The sequence below is a fragment of the Syngnathoides biaculeatus genome, chromosome 14 (genome assembly GCF_019802595.1).
Source record: "Syngnathoides biaculeatus isolate LvHL_M chromosome 14, ASM1980259v1, whole genome shotgun sequence".
NCBI classification, from domain to species: domain Eukaryota; kingdom Metazoa; phylum Chordata; class Actinopteri; order Syngnathiformes; family Syngnathidae; genus Syngnathoides; species Syngnathoides biaculeatus.
This window is the reverse complement of record NC_084653.1, coordinates 1,206,753-1,231,839: the sequence shown is the minus strand read 5'-3', so window position 1 is coordinate 1,231,839 and position 25,087 is coordinate 1,206,753. Positions and strand designations below refer to the sequence as shown.

The following is a 25,087-nucleotide window of genomic DNA, read 5'->3' as shown; positions in this document are numbered from 1 at the left end:
CCCATCCCAGCAACTCGATTATAAAGTTAGCTGATGACACCACCGTGATCGGGCACATCTCAGAAGGAGATGAGTCTGCCAACAGAGACGAGATTGGTAAATTGTCAAAGTGGTGTTCTGCAAACAACCTTACACTGAACACCACAAAGAAGAAGGAAATCATCCTGGACTTCCGGAAGTACAGCGTCGATCCAGTCCCACTGTTCATCAATGGGTAATGTGAGGAGAGGGTCCACTCTTTCAAATTTATGAGAGTCTACATCACGGACAAACACACTTTGACTGTAAATACCACTGCGGTGGTGAAAAAGGCCCAGAAGTGACTCCACTTCCTGAGAGTGGTCAGGAAGGACAACTTGGAAGCTAAGCTGCTGCAGGCCTTCTACAGAACCACCGTGTAGAGCATACTCACGAACTGCATCACAGTGTGGTATTCTGCATGGACATCAGCGAACAGGAAAGCTCTGCAAAGAGTGCTCAACAGTGCCCAGAAGATCATTGGCTGCTCTCTGCCCTCCCGAGAGGACATTGCCAACTCCCGTTATCACAGCAGAGTCACTTATACTGGAAAGGACTCTTCAAATCCTGATCATCACCTGTTTAACCTGCTGTCCTCTGGCAGGCAGTACAAGTCCCACAAAACACAGACAACCAGATTCAAGGACAGGTTTTGCCCAAGAGCCATCAACTCCTTGAACTCAAACCACTGAAATAACAGTACTGTAATGAATATTATGCAACGGCATTTTTGTGCATTTATTTATTTTTGCAATAACTGTGCCTTCATGGTCTTCGATGTTTATTCTATTTTATTGCACGTTGCACCATGTGGAGAAGCGCTCATAATTCTGTTGTATGCACAACATATAATGACATGAAAGGCTTTTGATTTCGATTTGATTGATTGAAATTTATGTATAATTTGTCCTGTTTTCGAGGAAAAGAACAATATCTTGAAAAGTGGTCGGCCTACTCCTGAAGTAGTCATCACGAAAACGGGGATGAATTTCGTCAGGCACATTCAAGTCAGCATGTACGAGAAACATAAATGGCAAGCTAGCTGTTCACAGGTTAGTAAACTGTTCTGTTGGCCCTGTCTCCTTTATTCCAAGGAACACACAGTCTGGACGACGAGAGGTTATGAAGATTTAAACAACCTTCACACTGCCATGAGCATACTTTGTGGTAAAAGTGCAGACATTTGGAATCAGAATCAGCATTCATGGCCAAGTATGTAACAACAAACGAGGAATTTGTCTCCGGTAGCCTGCCCCACCCTGGTACGAAATTTATGTTGAGTACTGAGAAAAAGAACAGAAGTAAAAGATTAAATTAAATAAAATTAAAAACAAACGTTTAGTTGCTTCCGGTCTTCAAGCTGGTAGCAGCTTAAACAGAAGACTCTGACCAGCCCGATCGTAATTCAATAAATCCTGCTGATTTTGAACCGAATGTCGTGAATACTCGACGGGGGACGCTCCTGGTGATGACTTCAGTGGACTAAAACCACCATCTGTGCAACCTTAGTACCAAAATTGGAGTCGTATCGTTCACGTCGGAGCAGCTCGGCCTAAAAAGCGTCTGTTTTCCAATATTTACTGAGGAGGAAAATATCAAACGCTAGTATCTACATGTCTTGCAAAACCTACGTATCGTATACAATGAGGATAGTGAGTACCAATAAGAAGGTGGGTGAGTGGAAACGCCAACTTAAACTTGCTTATCAGCCTCGTATTCCTTAGCTTAGCTTACTAACAACGAGACGCGTTTGTATTCAATTCATGGATGTTGAAGATTCATCGAACGTGAGTAACTTCATAACTTGTACGACGAGGGCCGTGAGGATTAAGGAAATTTAACAAGTCTTATCTTAGTACCCAAATTGGTGCCGTATCGTTCTCGTTGATGGTGCTTGGCCCAAGTTAGCCTAGCGCGCTAACATTATTACCTACGTAGAGTATACAACGAGGACCAAACGTCAATCGTCGACTCAGCCTTGAACTACTAGTGAGGGCCATTGTGGTTTGAATCCCCTCCATCCATGTATCCTTCAAATCGCCATATCCTTTATTTTTTTGACACAGATTTGTGATGAGATGATTTGTGCTGACTGTGTTTATTGTGGCTGCTTTCATTTGACCTTAACTTTAACAAAGATTAGGTACTATGTAAATTGTGTATCTTTTGTGCTGACTGTTTATTTGTTTGCTTCTTTTATATTATCTGCAGTCCGTTGGGCAGCACATTATTGTGCTACCCGTCGGCCGGTCCCAAGCCCGGATAAATGCAGAGCAAGTGGAAAGGGAGTAGGGCTAGAAGTTTATGAGCAGGGTTTCAATCATTTTACCATGGAGTAGATGGGAAGAGAAATAGAGTAGGGGTTATTTTAAAGGAAGAGCTGGCTAAGAATGTCTTTGAGGTGAAAAGAGTACCAGATCAAATGATGAGGTTGAAATCTAAAATTGAGGGTATTGTGTATAATGTGATTAGCGGCGATGCTCCATAGGTAGGATGTGACCTCGAGATGAAAGAGAAATTCTGGAAGGAACTAGTCCTGAGGATCCCAGAGAGAAAGACAGAGAGAGAGAGAGAGAGAGAGAGTTGTGATTGGTGCAGATTTCAATGGACATGTTGGCGAAGGAAACGGGGGCGAAGAAGTGATGGGTAAGTACAGCATTCAGCAAGGGAACTTTGAGGGGCAGATGGAATTGGCAGTGGTGAACACTTTTTTTCCCCAGAAGAGAGTGGAACATAACTACAAGAACAGAGGTAGAAGCACGCAGGTGGATTATATTTTATTGTATTTTGTGAAGTTAATGAATGAAGAAAATGGGAGAAAAGGTAGAGTAGAAGAGGGAAGCGTGAATGACCAGAAAGTGGCTTTCATTCGTAAGGGAGAAGTTAGAAAGGCACTGAATAGAATGAAAAATGTAAAGACCGTTGGTCCTGATGACATACCAGTGGAGGTATGGAAACAATTTGGTGAGGTGGCTGTGGAGTTTTTGACCAACTTATTTGATAGAATACTAGCAGGAGAGAAAATGCCAGAAGAATGGCAGAAAAGTGTGCTCGTCCCCATTTTTAAGAACAAAGGCGATGTTCATAACTGTGGAAAGTACAGAGGAATAAAGATGATGAGCCACACAATGAAGTTATGGGAAAGAGTAGTGGAGGCTAGACTCAGGACAGAAGTATCTGCGAGCAACAGTATGGTTTCATGCCTAGAAAGAGTACCACAAATGCATCCTTGTGGACGCTGGTGGAAAAGTATAGAGAAGGTCAGAAGGAGCTACATTGCGTCTTTGTAGACCTAGAGAAAGTCTATGACAGAGTACCAAGAGAGGAACTGTGGTACTGTATGCGCAAGTCTGGTGTGGCGGAGAAATACGTCATAAATAGTACAGGACATGTCTGAGGGGAGCAGAACAGTGATGAGATGTGCCGTAGGTCTGACAGAAGAATTTAAGGTGGAGCTGGGACTGCATCTGGGATTCACTCTGAGCCCCTTCCTGTTTGCCACGGTAATGGATAGGCTAACAGATGAGGTTAGACTGGAATCCCCTCTGTCCATGATGTTTGCAGATGGTGAGTTTGGTGAGGAAATGAAGAAATGAGTCCAAGCAGGTTGGAACAGCTGGCGGAAAGTGTCTGGTGTGTTATGTGACAGAAGAGTCTTTGCTAGGATGAAGGGCAAAGTTTACAAAACAGTGGTGAGGCCGGCCATGATGTACGGATTACAGACGGTGGCACTGAAGAAACGACAGGATGCAGAACTGGAGGGAGCAGAAATGAAGATGTTGGGGTTCTCGCTCGGAGTGACCAGGTTGGAAAGGATTAGAAATGAGCTCATTAGAGGGACAGCCAAAGTTGGATGTTTTGGAGACAAGATTCGAGAGAGCAGACTTCGATGGTTTGGACATGTTCAGAGGCGAGAGAGTGAGTATATTGGTGGAAGGGTGCTGAGGATGGAGCTGCCAGGCAAAAGAGTGAGAGGAAGACCAAAGAGAAGGTTTATGGATGTGGTGAGGGAAGACATGAGGGCAGTTGGGGTGAGAGAGGAAGATGCAGAAGATAGGCTAAAACAGGGCTGCAGATCTAGCCGAGTAAACACAGCAAAAAATAACCACAAAGCACAAATCGAACTGTTTAACAAAATCAGAAACAACCAGTTGGACTGGGACAAGAGGTCCATTCTTTCAGCAGGCAACTTTTTGAAAGATTGAGAGGACCCCAATGTCAAATTTCCCCTGCATCTTTTTTTTTTTTTTTTTTTTTTTTGTAAACACACGGATGTGCTTTTCAACATCCTGCAAACCAAAAGCTTTGACTTGGTTAGTGTGTGGGGTAAATCACGAGAATAGCAGAACAGTTCCAAAGACAAAGAGGGAAATTTTAACATGTTTTCGCTCTGGTCCTACAACCCGAGAACCCAGCAAAGAGGTGCCGAGGGATAAATGACATGAAAACTAAATATAAAGAACTTTGATTCAAAGTGCTGGACACAATTGATTCTTACATACGACAATGCCTTTCACCTTTGGAGAACATGGCATTTCTAGGTCTCCAGGACTTCTCTAGATTCCATCTGTATGAGCAAGTTTATCCATACACCACATTTGACTCTTTCAGATACAGTGAAGAAAATAAGTATTTGAACACCCTGCTATATTGCAAGTTCTCCCACTTAGAAATCATGGAGGGGTCTGAAATTTTCATTGTTGGTGCATGTCCACTGTGAGAGAGAAAGTGGTCATAATTCCACTAACCGTGTTTGAAGGAGGATGAATGATGAGTTCCATCCCAAGAACACCATCCCCACATTGAAGCATTGGGGTGGTAGCTTAAACCAGCACATGTGAAGGCCCATCTTAAATTTGCCAATGACCATTTAGATGATACAGAGGAGTCATGGGAGAAGGTTTTGTGGTCAGATGAGACAAAATGGAAGATATCACCTCGTGGGGACTCAATGATCCTTAGAAAGGTGAGGTATCAGCCCAGGACTACACGACAGGACTTGGTCAATGACCTGACAATAGCTGGGACAACCGTTTCCAAGGTGACTGTTGGTAATACACTAAGAGGTCAGGGTTTGAAATCATGCATGGCACGGAAGGTTCCCTTGCTTAAACCAGCACATGTCAAGGCCCGTCTTAAATTTGCCGATAACCATTTGGATGATACAGAGGAGTCATGGGAGAAGGTTTTGTGGTCAGATGAGACCAAAATTGAACTTTTTTGTCATAATTCCACTAACCGTGTTTGGAGGAAGAGGAATGATGAGTTCCATCCAAAGAACACTATCCCTGATGTGAAGCATAGGGGTGGTAGTATCATGCTTTGGGGGTGTTATTCTGCACATGGGACAGGACAACTGCACTGTATTCAGGAGAGGACGACCGTGGCCATGTATTGTGAGATTTTGGGGAACAACCTTTTTCCCTCAGTCAGGGCATTGAAGATGGGTCATGGCTGGGTGTTTCAACATGACAATCACCCGAAGCACACAGCCAGGAAAACCAAGAGGTGGCTCCGTAAGAAACATATCAAGGTTCAGGTGTGGCCTAGCCAGTCTCCAGACCTAAACCCAATACAAAATCTTTGGAGGGAGCTGAAACTCGGTGTTTCTCAGCAACAGCCCAGAAACCTGTCTGATCTAGAGATCATCTGTGTGGGGGGTTGCGCCAAAATCCCTCCTGCAGCGTGTGCAAACCTGGTGAACAACTACAGGAAACGTTTGACCTCTGTAATTGCAAAGAAAGGCTACTGTACCAAATAACATTGGTTTTCTCAGGTGGTCAAATACTTATTTGTAGCTGTATCACACAAATAAATCATTAAAAAAATATCATACATTGTGATTTCTGGATTTTTCTTTTTAGATTATCTCTCTCAGACTGGACATGCACCTACGATGAAAATTTCAGACCCGTCCATGATTTCTAAGTGGGAGAACTTGCAATATAGCAGGGTGTTCAAATCCCTTTTTTCTTTACTGTACATGAAAATTCCCAGTGTGTGTGTGTGTGGGGGGGGGGGATGCGCGGTGGGGGGGGGGGGGGTCCTACTTCATTGGGGGTTCTGGTCCCCATTAACCGTGAAAAACTAGGGATTACTGTATATACGACAGACTTTTGCACGACTCATCACTTAAAATCCTTAAAGTCTTGATACCAGTGTTCCCTCTAAGCTGTGCAACTGCGGAATTGCACACAGGTTGCACACTCTCAGGGCACAACAAAATCTATCCAGCGCAACAAATGCACTGCAAATGGATTAGATATAAAACTTTTTTTCTGTACTATTTAGCTGTGTCATTCAGTGAGTGACAAGTGTCCAGTCAATCATACGATATGATGGAATTATGCTTCACAGCCAATCACGGTATTGACAGTACACACGCTCCACATTCGTTTTACATGTTTTTGATTTTACATTTGAACTGAAAAAAATAGTGAGTGAATTTTTGAGTTTTGCGCACTCTCCGTATTACGAGACGTTCAAATGATCCTAAGTTTGACACTGTGTCCATTGTTTACGTGGCGCAAACCACAGACTGAATGATATAGTTGGTCAAAAGCAAAAGTCTACAAGTGATAGCGGTGTCAAAAAAGCGGCAAGCTATCTTATTTGAAATGAAGGTGACTGTTATCAAGAAAATTGATGCTGGTGAAAAACGTGAACATTGGACGTTTCTTCCAAATGGCTTCGTTGAGTGTCGAAGATTGCGTATTAGAGTATGAACGGTCACACTAATATATGGAATGTGCAGTAACAACTTACGTTCATTTTCACATTACGTTTGGCCATTTGGAACGTAACTAAAACGGAAGTTGAGTAAACACTCCATAACAAGAACAGTGCGGTGGAGTGAAGTAACCCTAATGCTAACCCCTTGATACGTCGACTCCCCAAACCAAAGTAAAAAAGAACTGCGCTTCTTTTAAGATGGAATGACTGTTGGAGTATGTAAAGAAGAACAAGCTGTGAAACTGGGTGAGATCTTTACTTTTTTGAGTGAGAAAGATCTGTTCTGCAAAACATGCAGCGATGCTAAAGTTGTGAGAGAGTTTTCTGATGAAAAAATATGGACTAAATGGAAGCTGGACTACCTCAACTAACAAACTCAGTAGAAAAGTAATTTGAATCCTGGTGGATTTCTACAAAGACTCAAGATGCAAAAAAGGATTGGTCCATTATTTTTCGGTTGAATGGTTGAGCGCAAATGACCGTGAGAAAAATAACAAGCTGTCACATACAAATAAATCTGACCCTGAGCAAGTTAAAGTTCTAATTGACAATATTTTACTTGCCATTAAAATAAATGCATCAATACTGTCAGTTCAAGACATCCACAATCACATGGCAAAGAATGTGAGTATACCAAAAGGATCCAGTTGTTCCTAAACAATAGGAAGAACAAGACAAGGTGCACACAGATTCATTTGCGTCATCCACACAATCTGATGAGCAAATGACAAATGGAATGTGCAAGCACTTTGAATCCTCCACACCTCTTCCTTCCCTATTGGAGCCATCCATACCTCAGAATCTCCCCTCTATGACTACAACATACCATACAATCCGCAGTAGATGTTGGCTCTCCCTCTCTCAGTCTGAATGTAATGTTAGGTCTGATGGATAGGATGAAGACTATTGTCAACGATGGAGTCCAGCCCATACCACGCAAAGATCTTCCTCCCATTCCCCTCGCCTGAAACCACTGTCCACGAAGCAAAAGGCCCCTCCATGAAGACTATCAGTAAATCTGACTGATATTTACCGGGTCTTTTCCAGAATAACTTAGAGCCCTATGGAGATCAGGCATTTTTCATCCCTGTAATTGCAAGGGACAGAAAGTTGGTCAAAAAGATATAGCACCCAAAAAGTAGAACTTCCAACTTAGTGAGGATAAAATATGAGTCTATCGAAACATTTTCTCAAGCCATCTCTGTGAGACTAGCTCTTTTTAATATCAGGTCACTGGGTAACAAATCAATGTTGATCAATGACATCATTACAACCTATGGTCCGGACTTTTTGTTATTAAATGAAACTCTGTTTAAAGAAAGTAGCTGTAATACCATTTTAAATGAGGTAACACCAGCAGAATTTAATTTTATGAACAAGTGTCGAACAATGAAAAAAGGTGGTGGTATTGCTATTATATTTAAATCATTATTTCAATGTAAAGAAATTATACTGGGTGATTTTAGCTCTTTTGAATCTGTGTTTTTTAGTTAAGGATGACACAAAGGTTATCATTTTAATATTTCATAGACCAAGACACAACGGAAAATTTATGGATGATTTTTCAGAACTGCTGTCATTTATTTGTACTGAGTAAAACTATTTTGTCATAACGGGACTTTAACATTCATGTTGACAATAACATGGAAAAAACATCTAAAGAACTTGTTGCAATACAAGACACATTTGACGTCTCTCAACATATCAAGAGTCCAACTCACACTCAAGGTCACATCTTAGACGTGGTCATCTCTATTTATGTTGAAAGTCAATCGATTGACATTAAGGATATGGTTATTTCTGACCATTTTTGTGTATTTTTTGAATTACAGATTCTTCCAAAAGTTCAGACAACCTCAATCTCGATTAGGAAAAGGTACATAAATGAAACATCTAAAGAACTTGTTGCAATACAAGACACATTTGACGTCTCTCAACATATCAAGAGTCCAACTCACACTCAAGGTCACATCTTAGACGTGGTCATCTCTATTTATGTTGAAAGTCAATCGATTGACATTAAGGATATGGTTATTTCTGACCATTTTTGTGTATTTTTTGAATTACAGATTCTTCCAAAAGTTCAGACAACCTCGATCTCGATTAGGAAAAGGTACATAAATGAGAGTACTACCACTAAGTTTGTGGAGACTGTGGCTGTGCCACAGACTGTGAATGCTGAAAGAGTTGATGAACTTTTGAACAATTACACCACAAAAATCACAAATGCCATGAATGCTGTCGCTCCTGTTAAAACTAAGACCATCCTGAAGATGACCTAGAACACCGTGGAGGAGCACAATGATGGTCAAGAGATCTAAATCGGAGTGCAGGAAAGCAGAACGCAGGTGGAGAAAAACTAAACTCCAAATTGACTATGACCTCTACAGACAGTGCCTTTGTAATTTTAACCAAGAGTTAGAGTGAGACAGCAATACTTTTCTGAAATCATCAGTGAGAGCCTCAACAATACTCATTCTCTATTTGCTGTGGTTGACAAGCTTACAATCCCCCACCGAATCAGATGAAGAACTCATAACAGCTGACAAATGCAATAAGTTTGCCTGTTATTTTAGTGAAAAAATACAATCAGATCAAATGTCAGCATAAATCAGCAAAAAGATAGAATGATCTCACATATGAAGGCACCCAGAGAAAACAATTAACTTGTCAGAATTTGATACTGTTGACCAAAAAACTGTAGAGAAAACTGTTCAGCAGTTGAAACCATCAACGACCTGTCTCGACTCAATACCGCCTGACTTTTTCAAAAATATTGTGAAGTCAGTGCTACCTGATTTGCAGCAAATCAATTGCTCACTTCAGTCTGGCGAGTTTCCCAAAGCTCTCAAAGTAGCTGCTGTTAAGCCTCTTCTAAAAAACAGAGCACTGGACGATTCTATGTTAGCAAGCTATAGACCCATCTCAAATCTCCCGTTCATAGCCAAGATTATTGAGAAAGCTCTTTTTAAATCAACTCTGCAATTTCTTGAATTTAAATGGACTTTATGACAAATTTCAATCAGGTTTCCGAACTCATCACAGTACAGAATCTTCTCTTATCAAAGTGCGAAATGATATAAGGTTGAATACTGACTCAGGAAAGGTGTCAATTTTGGTCTTGTTGGATCTCATCGCAGCTTTTGATATGCTGTATCACAATATACTGCTAAACAGGTTGGAAATGTGGGTAGGACTAAATGGAACTGTCCTTAAATGGTTTCGGTCCTACCCAGAGGAAAGGACGGTCCTACCTAGAGGAAAGGAGCTACTTTGTGACCATTGGAGGTGCTCAGTCTCAGTGAATGGCAATGACCTATGGGGTCCCTTAAGGACCTCTCCTGTTCAGCCTGTATCTGCTACCCTCGGGTCAAATTCTTCAAAACTTTAATTTTGACTACTATAGCTATGCAGATGACACACAGTTATCTTTAGCAGTGTCTCCAGATGACTACAGTTCAATTGAGGTATTGTGCCACTGTCTAAATCAGGTAAATAACTGGATGAGCCAAATTTTTCTTCAATTAAATCACAACGAAACTGAGACAATTGTTTTTGGCAATAAAGCAAAGAGAATTGCTGTTAATAAACACCTGGACTCTCTATCTTTAAAAGCCAAAGACCAAGTCCGAAACCTTTGTGTTCTGATTGATTCCAACAATCATATCAAATCAATCACAAAAACTCCCTTCTTCCATCTGAAAAAAATATCTAGAGTCAAGTCTTGTATGCGTCAAGCAGACCAGGAAAAGCTCATCCATGCTTTTATCTCAAGTAGACTTGACTACTGTGATGGTCTTCTGACTGGACTCCCCAAAATGAGTATTAAACAGCTGCACCTCATTCAGAATCCTGCAGCTCGCGTTCTGACAAAAACAAAGCAGTCAGAGCATAAAACTCCAATCCCAAAGTCCTTGCACTGGCTTCCAGTCACTTTTACAATAGATTTTAAAGTGTGTGAAATGCGCTATGAAAATAAATTTGCTTTGCTTTGCTTTACCAAAAAGCTGGTGACACAAAAACTATGCCTTTGAATTTGTGACTTCAATCAATGAGAATGAGACTACGTGTAAGGGTTAAAAAATGCACCCTGGCATACCCTGATGTGAGACGAGAGCACAGACATGACAGTACACAAAATGCTAGTCATATATATCAAAGTCAGATGAGGAAAATGTGAATGTTTTAATGTGAACAAAACGTTATGTCTGAAAAGTGTGGATGTCTCATTTCTTCCAAAGCAAGACACTCACCCAGGCCAAAACTGGACCTCACTGACCGAAGCCAAAGCAGGACTCTCACATAACATACTACAAATCTCATGAACAATCTTCAATCAATGAGTTTTGTCTCTTTTGTTTTAAGTGGGCCAAATGAGTTGTATTAAAAAGTAAACTAATAGAAATTGCTGTTGTATATTTGATTCTTTTCATAAGCCATGACACTTTCTATGATCCCAGGTGTGATACTGGTGTGTGGCCACAGTGAGCACTTTTGATGTTGCTCACAGTGGTCCTCAGTGTGCTAAGGGAAGTTGTCTGTATGCCCGGACATATGAAAAATTAGAGGGAACATTGCTTGACACCCTTTGCACAATTGTCATTACACTGGACAAACGCTCATTTGAGCAGCAGTCTAACTGCTCCAAATGCTAGAAGACTCTGCATCCTTGCACAACCGTGAGTTCCTACTTCTTCTTTTCCTTTCGGCTTGTCCCGTTAGGGGTCGCCACAGCGTGTCATCTTTTGCCATTTTCGCCTATCATCTGCATATTCCTCTCACCCCAACTGCCCTCATGTCTTCCCTCACCACATCCATAAACCTTCTCTTTGGTCTTCTTCTCACTCTTTTGCCTGGCAGCTCCATCCTCAGCACCCTTCTACCAATATACTCAAGCTCTTGTCTCTGAACATGTCCAAACCATCTAAGTCTGCTCTCTTTAACCTTGTCTCCAAAACATCCAACTTTGGGTGTCCCTCTAATGAGCTCGTTTCTAATCCTATCCAACCTGCTCACTCCGAGCGAGAACCTCAACATCTTCATTTCTGCTACCTCCAGTTCTGCTTCCTGTTGTTTCTTCAGTGCCACCATCTCTAATCCGTACATCATGGCCAGCCTCACCACTGTTTTATAAACTTTGCCCTTCATCCTAGAGGAGACTCTTCTGTCGTATAGAATACCAGACACCTTCCGCCAACCGTTCCACCCTGCTTGGGCCTGTTTCTTCACTTATTTACCACACTCTCCATCGCACTCTATTGTTGACCCCAAGCATTTGAAGTCATCCACCCTTGCTATCTCTTCTCCCTGGAGCTTCACTCCTCCTCTTCTGTCCATCACATTCATGCACATATTCTGTTTTACTTCGGCTAATCTTCATTCCTCTACTTTCCGGTGGGTGCCTCCATCTTTCTAATTGTTCCTCCGCCTGCTCCCTGCTTTCACTGCAGATCACAATATCATCTGCGAACATCATAGTCCAAGGGGATTCCAATCTAACCTCATCTGTCAGCCTATCCATTACCACTGCAAACAGGAAGGGGCTCAGCGCGGATACCTGATGCAGTCCCACCTCCACCTTAAATTCTTCTGGCACACCGCTATTCTGATGCCCTCATACATGTCCTGTACTATTCTAACATATTTCTCCGCCACACCAGACTTGCACACGCAGTACCACAGTTCCTCTCTAAGTACTCTGTCATAGGCTTTCTCTAGGTCTATAAAAACACAATGTACCTCCTTCTCACCTTCTCTGTACTTTTCCACGAGCATCCTCAAAGTTCCCTGTCTCATTAACTGTCTATTGTTCTTCGTATTATTATGTATGTCGTACTAGGGCGGCGACTACTACGGGAGGAAATTTCCTTGTGTTGTTGTATACATGGTCAATTATGCTGATTCCGATGATTGACAACGTCGGCGAATTTCTGCAACACGTTGGATGCACACGCGCACACTTTTTACAACCGAAAATTGGGCTGTGCTTGTGAGCTCAAACACATTATCATGCAAAATCACAATAGAATTAATCAATTACCTGTTGCTCCAGCTAATGTTAAGAATACCATAGCAACATTTAAAGTAAGTGATGACATATCTCGTTTTCTTTCATCGGCTAGCTGTCACGCAGTTGGCGATCCATGTTTTCATTTTCAGTCCTGCATTTCCTGGAAGGTGGAGACATAGCCATAGACGCCAAAACAGCACAAAGCACCCCCTTGCCACCTGGAACGGTTGTAAAAGCCCAATCCACCAATTGCGCCGCGTGGCCGCCATACTGCATGTGGCTACATCCGCCAAGCAAATCTGCATTGTGTAGTTTTAAAGACCACGACGTGAGACGGGATTCGTCTTGGAGGGAATCTCCATTTATTGGACACAGCTGCCGTGAACACAGCTGCCGTGAACAAGGCGAAACAAATACTTTAGTATCTGCAGCATCAAGCTAGGACCACAACGTACTTTAGCCTCGAAGTGTACGTTTAATTCCAACGTTCAACTCAGGATAAATATGTCAGGCAACTATTTAAAAAAAATTGTGTGATTCTAAAGATAAAATAAATAACTATTCATTTAACGCTGTTACATACGCATAATACCAATGTTCAATAAAATACGAAATGTTGTTTTAGGTGCTTACTGCACATCATAAACACACAAGGAGTCAAACATTTGTAATTACGATTGATGACAAACGACATGATTATTTTGGCCTGTTCCTCAAAGATGCCTGCGTGGGTTTTCACCGGCCACTCCGATTTACTCCCACATCGCAAAAACATACATTCATCCGCTTCAATGACGTAAAATAAAAACTAGACCGCATACCCTGCATCCAACAATGGTTCCGCCATGGTCAACAGGCTCTGTTTTCCGGTCAGGGCAAAAAGCAGGGTAAACATACATGTAGTAATGGAAAACGATGCGATAAATCAAAACACTTGGGAGGTTTTGGAGATAGGAATATAATATGAACATTTGATACCATCCTTCTGACAAGATAAAGGATGTGTGCTTTCTCTGTACCTTCGCACTTGTGATCTGCTCTCTACAGCCATTGTCTGTAACTCAAAAGTGCCCGGAATATTCTGTAAGTAAATTCTTCAAAGAGACTGTTCATCATCTCCAGCTTTTATTTGGATAACCAAATCATTACCCGAAATTAAACAAACACGCAGAGGGAAAAAAAAGCATCCTCCTACATAGGTTGGTCTTAATGTTGTTTTTTTAAATGTGAGAGCGACCTAAACGATATTCTGCTCCCAACTGTCAATTCCAGTCTGGTGGTTAAGCGCGAGGCTTCTGGGTGGACAGGTCAGGAGGACGACCCGGACACCAAGCACCAGGATCCCCACAGGGTGATTCGGGTGGACGACCTCGGTGAAGGACCAAACGGCGAAGGAGGAACCAGACCAAGGCAGGCAACTTCTCCGGACGAGGACCTCTCCCGCTGTGGTTGCGAGACGACCAGGGATTGGTCGCTGCCGAGGCTTGGCCAGGATGCAGCTGTAGACTGGTCACAAGGAGGCCAGGTCACATGAAGCGACTGGGAGCCAACAGGAGCGAAGAGAATGATGAAGAGAAGGACCAGAGCCATGACCGCCACCATCATCATCACAGCCATTCCGAAGTCTCTCCAGCTCCGGGGTGGCTCAACAGAACTCCCCAGCTCCTGTCGCCGTTGAGACAGGGGCGTGGGACAGCTGCGGACCGGTCGCCCCCGGTCCTCCTGTACGGGCACGTGAGAAGGCGGCGGCAGCGGCATCACCACCTCCTCCTGGAGAGCAACACGGTGGATCAGCTGGTGAGAGCGTTGGCCTCACAGTTCTGAGGTCCCGGGTTCAATCCCAGACCTGCCTGCGTGGGTTTCCTCCGGGTACTCCGGTTTCCTCCCACATCCCAAAAATATGCAACATTAATTGGACACTCGAAAAATTGCCCCGAGGTATGATTGTGAGTGCAGGTGTTTGTGTCTATGTGCCCTGCGATTGGCTGGCAACCAGTTCGGGGTGTCCCCTGCCTCCTGCCTGTTGACAGCTGGGATAGGCTCCAACATGCCCTGCGACTGCCAAAGAAAATGGATGGATGGATGATTAGTTATTGTTTATTTTATTTGACAGAAGTTAGTATCTGCGAACAACAGTATTGTGTCATGCCTAGAAAGAGTACCATAGATGCACTATTTGCCTTGAGGATGCTTGTGGAAAAGTACAGAGAAGGTCAGAAGGAGCTACATTGTGTCTTTGTAGACATAGAAAAAGCTTATGACTGAGTACCAAGAGAGGAACTGTGGTACTGCATGCGCAAGTCTGGTGTGGCGGAGAAATGTGTTGGAATAGTACAGGACATGTATGAGGGTAGCAGAACAGCGGTTAGATGTACTGTTGGTGTATCAGAAGAATTTAAGGTAGAGGTGGGACTGCATCAGGGTTCCACGTCGAGCCCCTTCCTGTTTGCGGTAGTAATGGATAGGCTGACAGACAGGGGTTAGCCTGGATTCCCCTTGGACCATGATGTTCGCAGATGATATTGTGATTAATGGAGAGTGTGGTAAGGAAGTGAAGAAACGGGTCCAAGCGGGGTGGAACAGTTGGCAGAAGGTGTCTGGTGTTCTATGTGACAGAAGAGTATCCCCCAGGATGAAGGGCAACATTTATAAAACAGTGGTCAGGCAGTGACCCTGAAGAAACAACAGGAAGCAGAACTTGAGGTAGCAGAATTGAAGATACTGAGGTTCTCACTTGGTGTGAACAGGTTGGATCGGATTACAAATGAGCTCATGAGAGGGACAGCCAAAGTTGGATGTTTTGGAGACAAGCTGAGAGAGAGCAGACTTCGATGGTTTGGACATGTTCAGAGGCGAGAGAGTGAGTATGCTAGTAGAAGTGTGCTGAGGATGGAGCTGCCAGGCAAAAGAGCGAGAGGAAGACCAAAGAAAAGGCTGATGGATGTTGTGAGGGAGGACATGAGGGCAGTCCCAATTGTTTATTATAGCTGAAAACATGTAGCAAGGCCAAATTTTTTATTTAAGTTTAGAAATGTGACTAATAAATTATGTTTGGCATTCAACAGCCATATTGCATCAACATATTTTAGATAATTGCTACTGAATGATTTATGTCAATAGAATCTTATATATAAATCAACCACAGTTTATGTATTATTCCTAAATGAGAGATCACAATTCATAATTATACTCACCATAAGGGATTGAATAAGCTTCCAGAGTATAGTTATTTTTCATCAACATTATTTACTTGTCATGCCTGTCAACTTTTCGTAGCGCCAACCTGTATAAACTACCAACAAAATCCTTAGAGAGAGCAAAAAATCCTTATAACATACCGAAGCAAATTATATGTCAAAATAATGGAGGGAAAAAACACAAAATGTTTTTCAATTATTTTTATTTTAGATCTCCATAATGATAATGTCTGTAGTTAATGTCTAATTATCAAAGTCCATTTAGTGGTATTCATGTGTAACGTTCTTCACCAACTCCAAATGCTGACCCTTCAGGTTGAAATAACAGCATCCATCCATATTGACTTTGCATTGCATTGATGCTGTCAGTGTTTCTAGAGCAAGCGATATTCTGAACTTTGTGTGAACTTTTCTCACTACACTGAAGATCCTTCCACAGTCTGCATTGCTGTGAGGTAAGCAAAGTACTGCTTCCATCACTTTGGTGAGATGATGGAACATTGGTTTGCCTGTAAGAGAGGTAACACAACTCAAGGTGTCGCTCTAACGTACCCAAACGTAACGTCACAGCGGACTCCCCCAGTGACACTGCCGGGAGGAAAAATGTGTCATCTGCTATTTTGAGGAAGCACTTTGGAGGAGGAGGAAGGTGAACCCTGCCGATGTGCGAGCCAGAACACCAGCAAGTCGACCGCAAACCCTCCGCTAGTGAGCTTGACCGACCACAACAAAAAACTGTTGCGAAACAACAAGAACCTTTTAGGGAGAACGGAATTTGGTCTGCAATTTCAGAATCCGTATGATTTGTGATATACGGCCGTATACGTAAGATTCACCACAAAATCCGTATGAACAACCCCTAAACCCTACGAGTTGACAGGTTGTTGACATGACTTCACATTCAGCATGGAATGTTTTAGAAGAAAGATATGGAAGCTCATTCATAATGGCTAAAACCTTTAGAGATCAGCTCACATCATGGCCAAAGATAGGACATAAGGATAGTCTTGAGCTAAGACAGTTCTCTGACTTTTTTCGTGGTTGTGAAGCGGCAATGTGTGAGATCAAAGGACTGGAAATTCTGAATTACTATGGTGAAAATCGGAGGATATTGGCTAAACTTCCTGATTGGTTAACAGCCAGATGGAACAGAAAGGTAATTAAGATCGAAGAAGCCCAAACATTTTCAAGCTTTGCTCAGTTTGTTGAATTTGTCACAAGGAAAGCCAAGATAGCCTGTAACCCTGGCAAGCAGTTCTTAAGAGAAACCAGATGTTAAGGGTTGTGCATTTTGTGAGAAGCTAAATCACAACATGCAAACATGTCGAAAATAGATGGACAAGTCAATTTCACAAAGAGTCAAATTTGTACAACTAAGAAAATGTGTTTCGGATTCCTGAAACCAGGACACCTTCAAAGAACCGTGAAAAGAGGAATATCTGCGACACATGCAAACAAAAGCATCCACGTCTGCACGAAGATCGAGTGAAAGAGGACAGAAAGAAAGAACATTGTGCAGATGAAAGAGAAGAGAATGGGAGATATTCAAAGGAAAATGAAAGGCCATAGGAGAGAACAGTGTCTAAACCAAATGATGCAACGTTAAGTGTGGCAACATCTAATCGGGTAATACAAGATACATACAGTACCCATACCCCCTCAGTTATGCCAATATGGTTATCGACAACAACCAACAACAAAATGAGGTTCTCTTTTATGCACTTCTAGATAATCAAAGTGACACCACTTTTGTTTTGCAAGAAAAGGTTGACATTCTCGACACACAAAAGGAGCTTGCGCAGTTGAAACTATCCACCCTGGCTTCCAGAAGCACAGTTGTATACAGTCAGAAGTTAACTGGATTCCAAGTCAGAGGCTTTTATTCATCAAAGAAGATTCCTCTCCCATTAATTTACACAACAGAATTTATTCCTGGCAATCTGAGTCACATTCCTACACCCAAGACAGCAAGAGCATGGCCTCACTTGCAGCACCTTGCTGAAGAAATTGCTCCCTTAATTGAATGTGATATTGGCCTACTAATAGCTTACAATTGTTCTCAAGCCCTGCTACCGGGAGAACCAGCCACAAGATTGTTGTAAGACAAGTAATACCCTGCAAGCAGTTGCCTGGTCATCTGACCAATGAAATTCGATATACATATCGAACACAAGTAAAGGAAGTGATAAAGGCTCTTGAGTCTGACTTCAATGAGAGGTACGTAGAAGATGCTCAATTATATCAAGATTTCCGCTTCTTATCAGTTAGGGAATCAAAACCAAGGAAAATGGACACTGTGAAATGCCAAACAACAGGAAATCATCTCGGATGTTTAAAAAGACGATCTGAAAGAGACAAGCATTACCACAAAGACTATAGAGCCTTCCTAGTGAAGAGATCAAGGTGGGAGACTTTTTCGTTGCAGACCCAGAAGTACGCAAGGCTTTTGTGAACAAGAATTCAACAACAGAAAGCTCACTGCTTGATCACTTCTTCAGTTTTCAGTCGGACGAGATTGGTTCAAGCGCTTGAAGCTGAGTAATGCAGTATTGCTGTTTCACTTCCTTCTCAAAACAAATATCAGAACATAGTCTTAATTATTATTGGTTCGTGTTTAATGTCCTGCTTACCAGTATTTCACTCACATGAGAACAGTATCTATGTGTTGCAGGATCCATTTCTACAGCTGTTATCTTATGCTGCCTCACAGAGGTCATTTGCCAGAGACACAGTTTAGCCAGCCCCTTGACACTTGCATATAATACTGACACACTGCCAAGCAGTTGACGTGATACAAATTACTGAACTTCAAGTGAAACAGTGGGAGCTATCACTCTTTTCTTTGGTTTGACGACCCAGACTCAAACCTTGTCTGTCAGTATTTGGGGTGGTTTTGGCTTATACCACATTTATACTCGTACCTGTCATTGAATAATTGGTGTTTAATATCTTGCATTACAGTATTTTAGAGAGAGAACTAGCCAAAGACACCCAGCAAGCCCCCTCACCCAGTCACACTATAAGGCCTACAAACAATCGGCCAACCAGTCGCTGCTTTAACTCCTATTGCTGAGTGCCACTGGAGACAGACAGCTTTCGCTGTCACATGTAGTCATGTGTCAGACAGTTTTAAACCTGGATCTTCCAGCCAAGAAGCAGATGCTTTACAGGCTATATGATTTATATTTACACTGATCACAAATGTAAGCCACAGCTGTACAAGTTATGCTTCCAAGATGGGTTTTATCTAAGTCCTATTTATAATGAATTTACGGGACGAGCATCTGGAGTTTTGCTGCAAACTCTCTTCCTGCTTCGAAGTGCTGAAATAGTGTGGATATACAAATGGGAGGGGGGGGGGGGGGGGATCCCATAAATTTCGTCTACCATAATCAGATCCTGGGGGCTCCCTGGCTTAATCAATATACATATGTCAGAAATTTGGTTCACACTCTTGGATGGAATGCTTTTATTTCACATAGTGCGTCACAGCGTATTTTGCGAAAAGTTAACGTCACGGAAATCGGGCCTTAGGTAATATGCAAGATTTGTTGGTAGTCATGGTGTCATATGACTTTCCTTTGCAACTTAGCCTTTTTGGCTTACCAAGTCGAATTAAAAATCCTTCATGTTACCAGAACTGAAAAAATGTCAAGCTCACACGACCAATTTTATTCTACATGCCAAACTTTAATGAGAAAACCCCCGCCATAAACCAAGGATATGGTTTAAAGCATGTCCTCCACATGTTTTGGGAGTACCAAGATGGCAGCCAACTGGCTTCAACCAATCGACACACTGCTAGATATGTATCAGCTATCCAGTCTTTTTTTTTTAAGTCAGTAATTGTGTCCCATCGTAATCGAGTCTTTAGTGCGGCATGTAATACGTCACATATGCGCACGTAGGTCATGTGACTCCCCAAAATGGCGGCGCCCCTGAAAATTTGTAATTGTCTACAAAAATCTTCTCAAAACAACATTAAATGAGAGAGGATTAACATCACATTTTCAAGATACAGTACATATTATATGACCTATTGGATACATTGTTAATCCAAACCACCGGAATTTCCATTTAAGGTCAGTTTTCATGCCCCTACCATCAGAAAGACACGTAAAAAAAAACAGCATCCATGGGAGAGATCCTGGTGAAAACCCCTGCTGTCAGCAAAGAATACAAAGGCTCACCTCACATTTACCAAAAACATCTTGATGATCATCAACACTCTTCTAGTAACATTCTGTGGATTGATGAGTCAAAAAGTAAAAATTTTTGGAGGTGTGGAGCCTGTTACATCTGGTGTAAAAATGGCACAGGTTGGGATTTTTTTTCTTGTGACTTAATACATTGACTTGTCATTTGAAAACTGCATTTTGTATTTCCTTGGATTGTCTCAGTGATATTAAAATTGCTTTGATGATTTGAAACCTGTGTTTTATTAGATATGCAAAAAGCAACAGAAATCAGAAAGGGGAGAGCACTTTTTCATGGCACTGTATGCATGAAACTATAACATTTGTTCATAAATGATTTTATGAGTCCATTTATTTAAACCACATAATTTACATTCACCAAAACTTCAAAGAAGCCCAAAATGTAAACAAAGAATTGTTGACATGTGCATCATAAATAATGGGTTCTGCTTGACGTGTTGCTCCAATCATTGTGGTTCTTGAAGATGTAACACTACACAGATGTGAACTTACATGACCTGTAATGTAACACTTCAAGAACCAAACAGCACTCAATGAAATCTGCCAAACTTTGTGTGTTGTGACTGAAGACAAAGTTTAGGTCTAGAGTATGAAATAATGTTTGGTAATTTTCTTTATGTGACCACTAGTTGATTGTTCTATTATGAAAATGGGATCCTGGAGCATTTTCATACATACTAAATATTAGTTCTACTAATTTATACAACCTTGATATTTTATTGTTGCATAGTTCTTAGCCAGCACAGTATTTGTGCGTCCCAGCTAAGATGCCGTAAAGATATGTTTGAGTGCAATTGGAAAAAGATAATTTGACATTGTGGGAATGAGAGGGGTGTATTTTTTTCCCTTTTTCTTTTTCTCATTCTCCTGTCTAACAAAGGTGATGTTTTGGTTGGGGGTATGGCAAAGACCTGTCCTTTATTGGGATAAAAACAATGACAAGATTGCTTCCTCACTTAGTCTCCAGAAAAAAAGATTTGCTAAAACAGGCAATTTGTAAATATGTTCAATTTAATCAAACAAAACAGCCCAGCCCAAAAATCAAATATAGGATAGGCATTTAATAATTGAGAAATTGGACATGCAGTGCAAATCCACCCTGAGTCACTTAGAAGATTCTGAAGGTAGAAAAGCTCATCAACTATATTAACATTCGTTATGCGTGGATTTGAGTCAGTTTAGTGAAATATGATTTTTTTTGCATTGTAGTGGTTTTATTTTTTTCTTGCCAAGTCGCCCATTTATTTCAATATATTTTTATTACCAAACTGATCACACAACTTGGTTAAATTGACACGAAACATCAAAGTCTATAAAGGCTGCTCCTTTTATTGTCCTCTTAACTCCATGTTTGTAATATCACAGAACTCCTCTGTTGGGTTGTTGCTGGCGATTGGACTGCAAGACAGGTCATGTACATCTAAGAAGACCTATGTGGGGAAAAACAATAACACTGAGATTCAAGTGAAGTTCAAATATATACTTTGCACCAAACTGTCACTGCATGAGCCTCATCAGGACCACATGATAAATTGTAAGGACCTGTTCCACTTAAGTCTAGGCTGGTCTAGGTGTCTGATATTTTAATGCGTCGTACCCACCGGATGTGAAAGATCGCTTTTCCTGCCGTCCTTTGCTTGAGTTTGCTCACGCGACACACTCTGACATACTGAAAGTGTGTCTAGTGGTTCATCAGTGCTGTAAGCTTGGAAAGGGGCAGGGTTTCCCCTCCGTAAGGCACCGACAACATTACTTCCCAGAAAAGTTCAGCTGTCCCAGCTTCAAGTGTTTGGGTGAAGGGGGCGAATTTGTGAATTTCCGAGTCATCAGCGTCACACCACCTCACACGGATTCACATCTATCTGCACCAACTACTTTCAACTGCTACTTTCTACAGTATGTAGTCACGCCCCATGAAGCCTCCAAAACGCATCCGGTGGGTATGAAGCATTTGAGACTTGCATTTTTCTTTAAAACACACAGTGAAAGACACATATATCAGTCATAGCATTAAAATTTGGACACAGTACCAGATTTACAGCCTCCAAAAGAAGCTAAAGATTGTACATGACATGAAAGTGCAACAAGTATTACACCATGTCAGTACAAATAGCACATTATAGAGGAATCGTGTGGAAAAATGTGACTACTGAAAAGTATTCTAGAAAAGGCCTAATGCAGCCCTGTGGGGGCACAAACCAGTGCAATCTGTAGGCCGGTCCCAAGCCCGGATAAATGCAGAGGGTTGCGTCAGGAAGGGCATCCGGCGTAAAAACTGTGCCAAAGAAATACGAGCGTTCATCTAAAGAATCCCATACCGGATCGGTCGTGGCCCGGGTTAACAACGCCCGCCCCCGGCACTGCTAACCTGCAGGGCGTCGGTGGAAATTCAGCTACTGTGGGTCGAAGACAAAGAAGAGGAGGAAACCGGATCCAGCGTCAGAAGAAAAAGAGGAATGCACAGAGCCTACAACTGAGTGTAGGGACTTTGAATGTTGGGACTATGACAGGAAAAGCTCAGGAGTTGGTTGACATGATGATTAGGAGAAAGGTTGATATTCTGTGCATCCAAGAGAGCAGGTGGAAAGGTAGTAAGGCTAGAAGTTTGGGAGCAGGGTTTAAATTATTCTACCACGGAGTAGATGGGAAGAGAAATGGAGTAGGGGTTATTTTAAAGGAAGAGCTGGCTAAGAATGTCTTGGAGGTGAAAAGAGTATCAGATCGAGTGATGAGACTAAAATTTGAAATTGAGGGTGTTATGTATAATGTGGTTAGCGGCTATGCACCACAGGTAGGATGTGACCTAGAGTTGAAAGAGAAATTCTGGAAGGAACTAGATGAAGTAGTTCTGAGCATCCCAGACAGCGAGAGAGTTGTGATTGGTGCAGATTGTAATGGACATATTGGTAAAGGAAACAGGGGCGATGAAGAAGTGATGGGTAAGTACGGCATCCAGGAAAGGAACTTTGAAGGGCAGATGGTGGTGGACTTTGCAAAAAGGATGGAGATGGCTGTAGTGAACACTTATTTCCAAAAGAGGGAGGAACATATAGTGACCTACAAGAGCGGCGGTAGAACCACGCAGGTAGATTATATTTTGTGCAGACGATGTAATCTGAAGGAGGTTACTGACTGTAAAGTAGTGGTAGGGGAGAGTGTAGCTCGACAGCATAGGATGGTAGTATGTAGGATGATTCTGGTGGTGGGTAGGAAGATTAAGAAGACAAAGGTAGAGCAGAGAACCAGGTGGTGGAAGCTGAGAAAGGAAGAATGTTGTGCGGCCTTCCGGAAAGAGGTGAGACAGGCTCTCGATGGACAACCGAAGCTCCCGGAAGACTGGACGACGACAGCCAAGGTGATCAGAGAGACAGGCAGGCGAGTACTTGGTGTGTCATCTGGTAGGAAAGGGGAGAAGGAGACTTGGTGGTGGAACCCCATAATACAGGGAGTCATACAAGGAAAGAGATTAGCGAAGAAGAAGTGGGATACTGAGAGGACTGAGGAGAGGCGAAAGGAGTACATCGAGATGCGACGTAGGGCAAAGGTAGAGGTGGCAAAGGCTAAACAAGAGGCATATGAAGACATGTACACCAGGTTGGACACGAAAGAAGGAGAAAAGGATCTCTACAGGTTGGCCAGACAGAGGGATAGAGATGGGAAGGATGTGCAGAAGGTTAGGGTGATTAAGGATAGAGATGGAAATGTGTTGACTGGTGCCGGTAGTGTGCTAAATAGATGGAAAGAATACTTTGAGAAGTTGATGAATGAAGAAAATGAGAGAGAAGGAAGAGTTGAAGAGGCAAGAGTGAAGGACCAGGAAGTGGAAATGATTACTAAGGGGGAAGTCAGAAAGGCATTACAAAGGATGAAAAATGGGAAGGCAGTTGGTCCTGATGACATACCAGTAGAGGTATGGAAGCAATTTGGAGAGATGGCTGTGGAGTTTTTGACCAACTTATTCAACAGAATACTAGCGGGCGAAAAGATGCCTGAAGAATGGAGGAAAAGTGTTCTAGTTCCCATTTTTAAGAACAAAGGGGATGTTCAGAGCTGTGGGAACTATAGAGGAATAAAGTTGATGAGCCACACAATGAAGTTATGGGAAAGAGTAGTGGAGGCTAGACTCAGGACAGAAGTAAGTATCTGCGAGCAACAGTATGGTTTCATGCCTAGAAAGAGTACCACAGATGCATTATTTGCCTTGAGGATGCTCGTGGAAAAGTACAGAGAAGGTCAGAAGGAGCTACATTGTGTCTTTGTGGATCTAGAGAAAGCCTATGACAGAGTACCAAGAGAGGAACTGTGGTACTGCATGCGTAAGTCTGGTGTGGCAGAGAAGTATGTTAAAATAGTACAGGACATGTATGATGGCAGCAGAACAATGGTGAGGTGTGCCTTAGGTGTGACAGAGGAATTTAAGGTGGAGGTGGGACTGCATCAGGGATCAGCTCTGAGCCCCTTCCTGTTTGCAGTGGTAATGGATAGGCTGACAGATGAGGTTAGACTGGAATCCCCTTGGACCATGATGTTCGCAGATGATATTGTCATATGCAGTGAAAGCAAGGAGCATGCAGAGGAACAATTGGAAAGATGGAGACATGCACTGGAAAGGAGAGGAATGAAGATTAGCCGAAGTAAAACAGAATATATGTGCGTGAATGAGAAAAGTATAGGGGGAAGAGTGAGGCTACAGGGAGAAGAGATAGCGAGGGTGGACGACTTCAAATACTTGGGGTCAACAATACAGAGCAATGGAGAGTATGGTCAGGAAGTGAAGAAACGGGTCCAAGCAGGTTGGAACAGCTGGCGAAAGGTGTCTGGTGTGTTATGTGACAGAAGAGTGTCTGCTAGGATGAAGGGCAAAGTTTACAAAACAGTGGTGAGGCCGGCCATGATGTACGGATTAGAGACGG

The 25,087-nt window shown here is 42.3% G+C and overlaps 2 protein-coding genes across 10 annotated transcripts in view; both read right to left on the bottom strand.

The window, feature by feature from the left end:
- LOC133512576 (interleukin-10 receptor subunit beta-like) overlaps window positions 1-13,035 on the bottom strand; it is a 95,336-nt gene extending 82,301 nt beyond the window's left edge. For all 6 annotated transcript variants that reach the window (XR_009798212.1, XM_061842336.1, XM_061842332.1 and 3 more), the window contains exon 1: window positions 12,791-13,035. Coding sequence is in view for 5 of the 6 variants with exons in the window: in XM_061842336.1 (XP_061698320.1) it covers window positions 12,791-12,848 (58 nt within the window). In the remaining variant the exon portion in view is untranslated. The remainder of the gene's footprint in view (window positions 1-12,790) is intronic.
- A 6,378-nt stretch (window positions 13,036-19,413) lies between these two features.
- The window catches only part of LOC133512470 (uncharacterized), a 69,191-nt gene continuing 63,517 nt past the window's right edge, over window positions 19,414-25,087 (bottom strand). The window contains exon 8 of one of the 4 annotated variants that reach the window (XM_061842146.1): window positions 19,414-21,604. Coding sequence is in view for 1 of the 4 variants with exons in the window: in XM_061842145.1 (XP_061698129.1) it covers window positions 21,503-21,604 (102 nt within the window). In the remaining 3 variants the exon portion in view is untranslated. The remainder of the gene's footprint in view (window positions 21,605-25,087) is intronic. The other 3 variants (XM_061842145.1, XR_009798199.1, XR_009798200.1) reach the window with 3 other exon arrangements.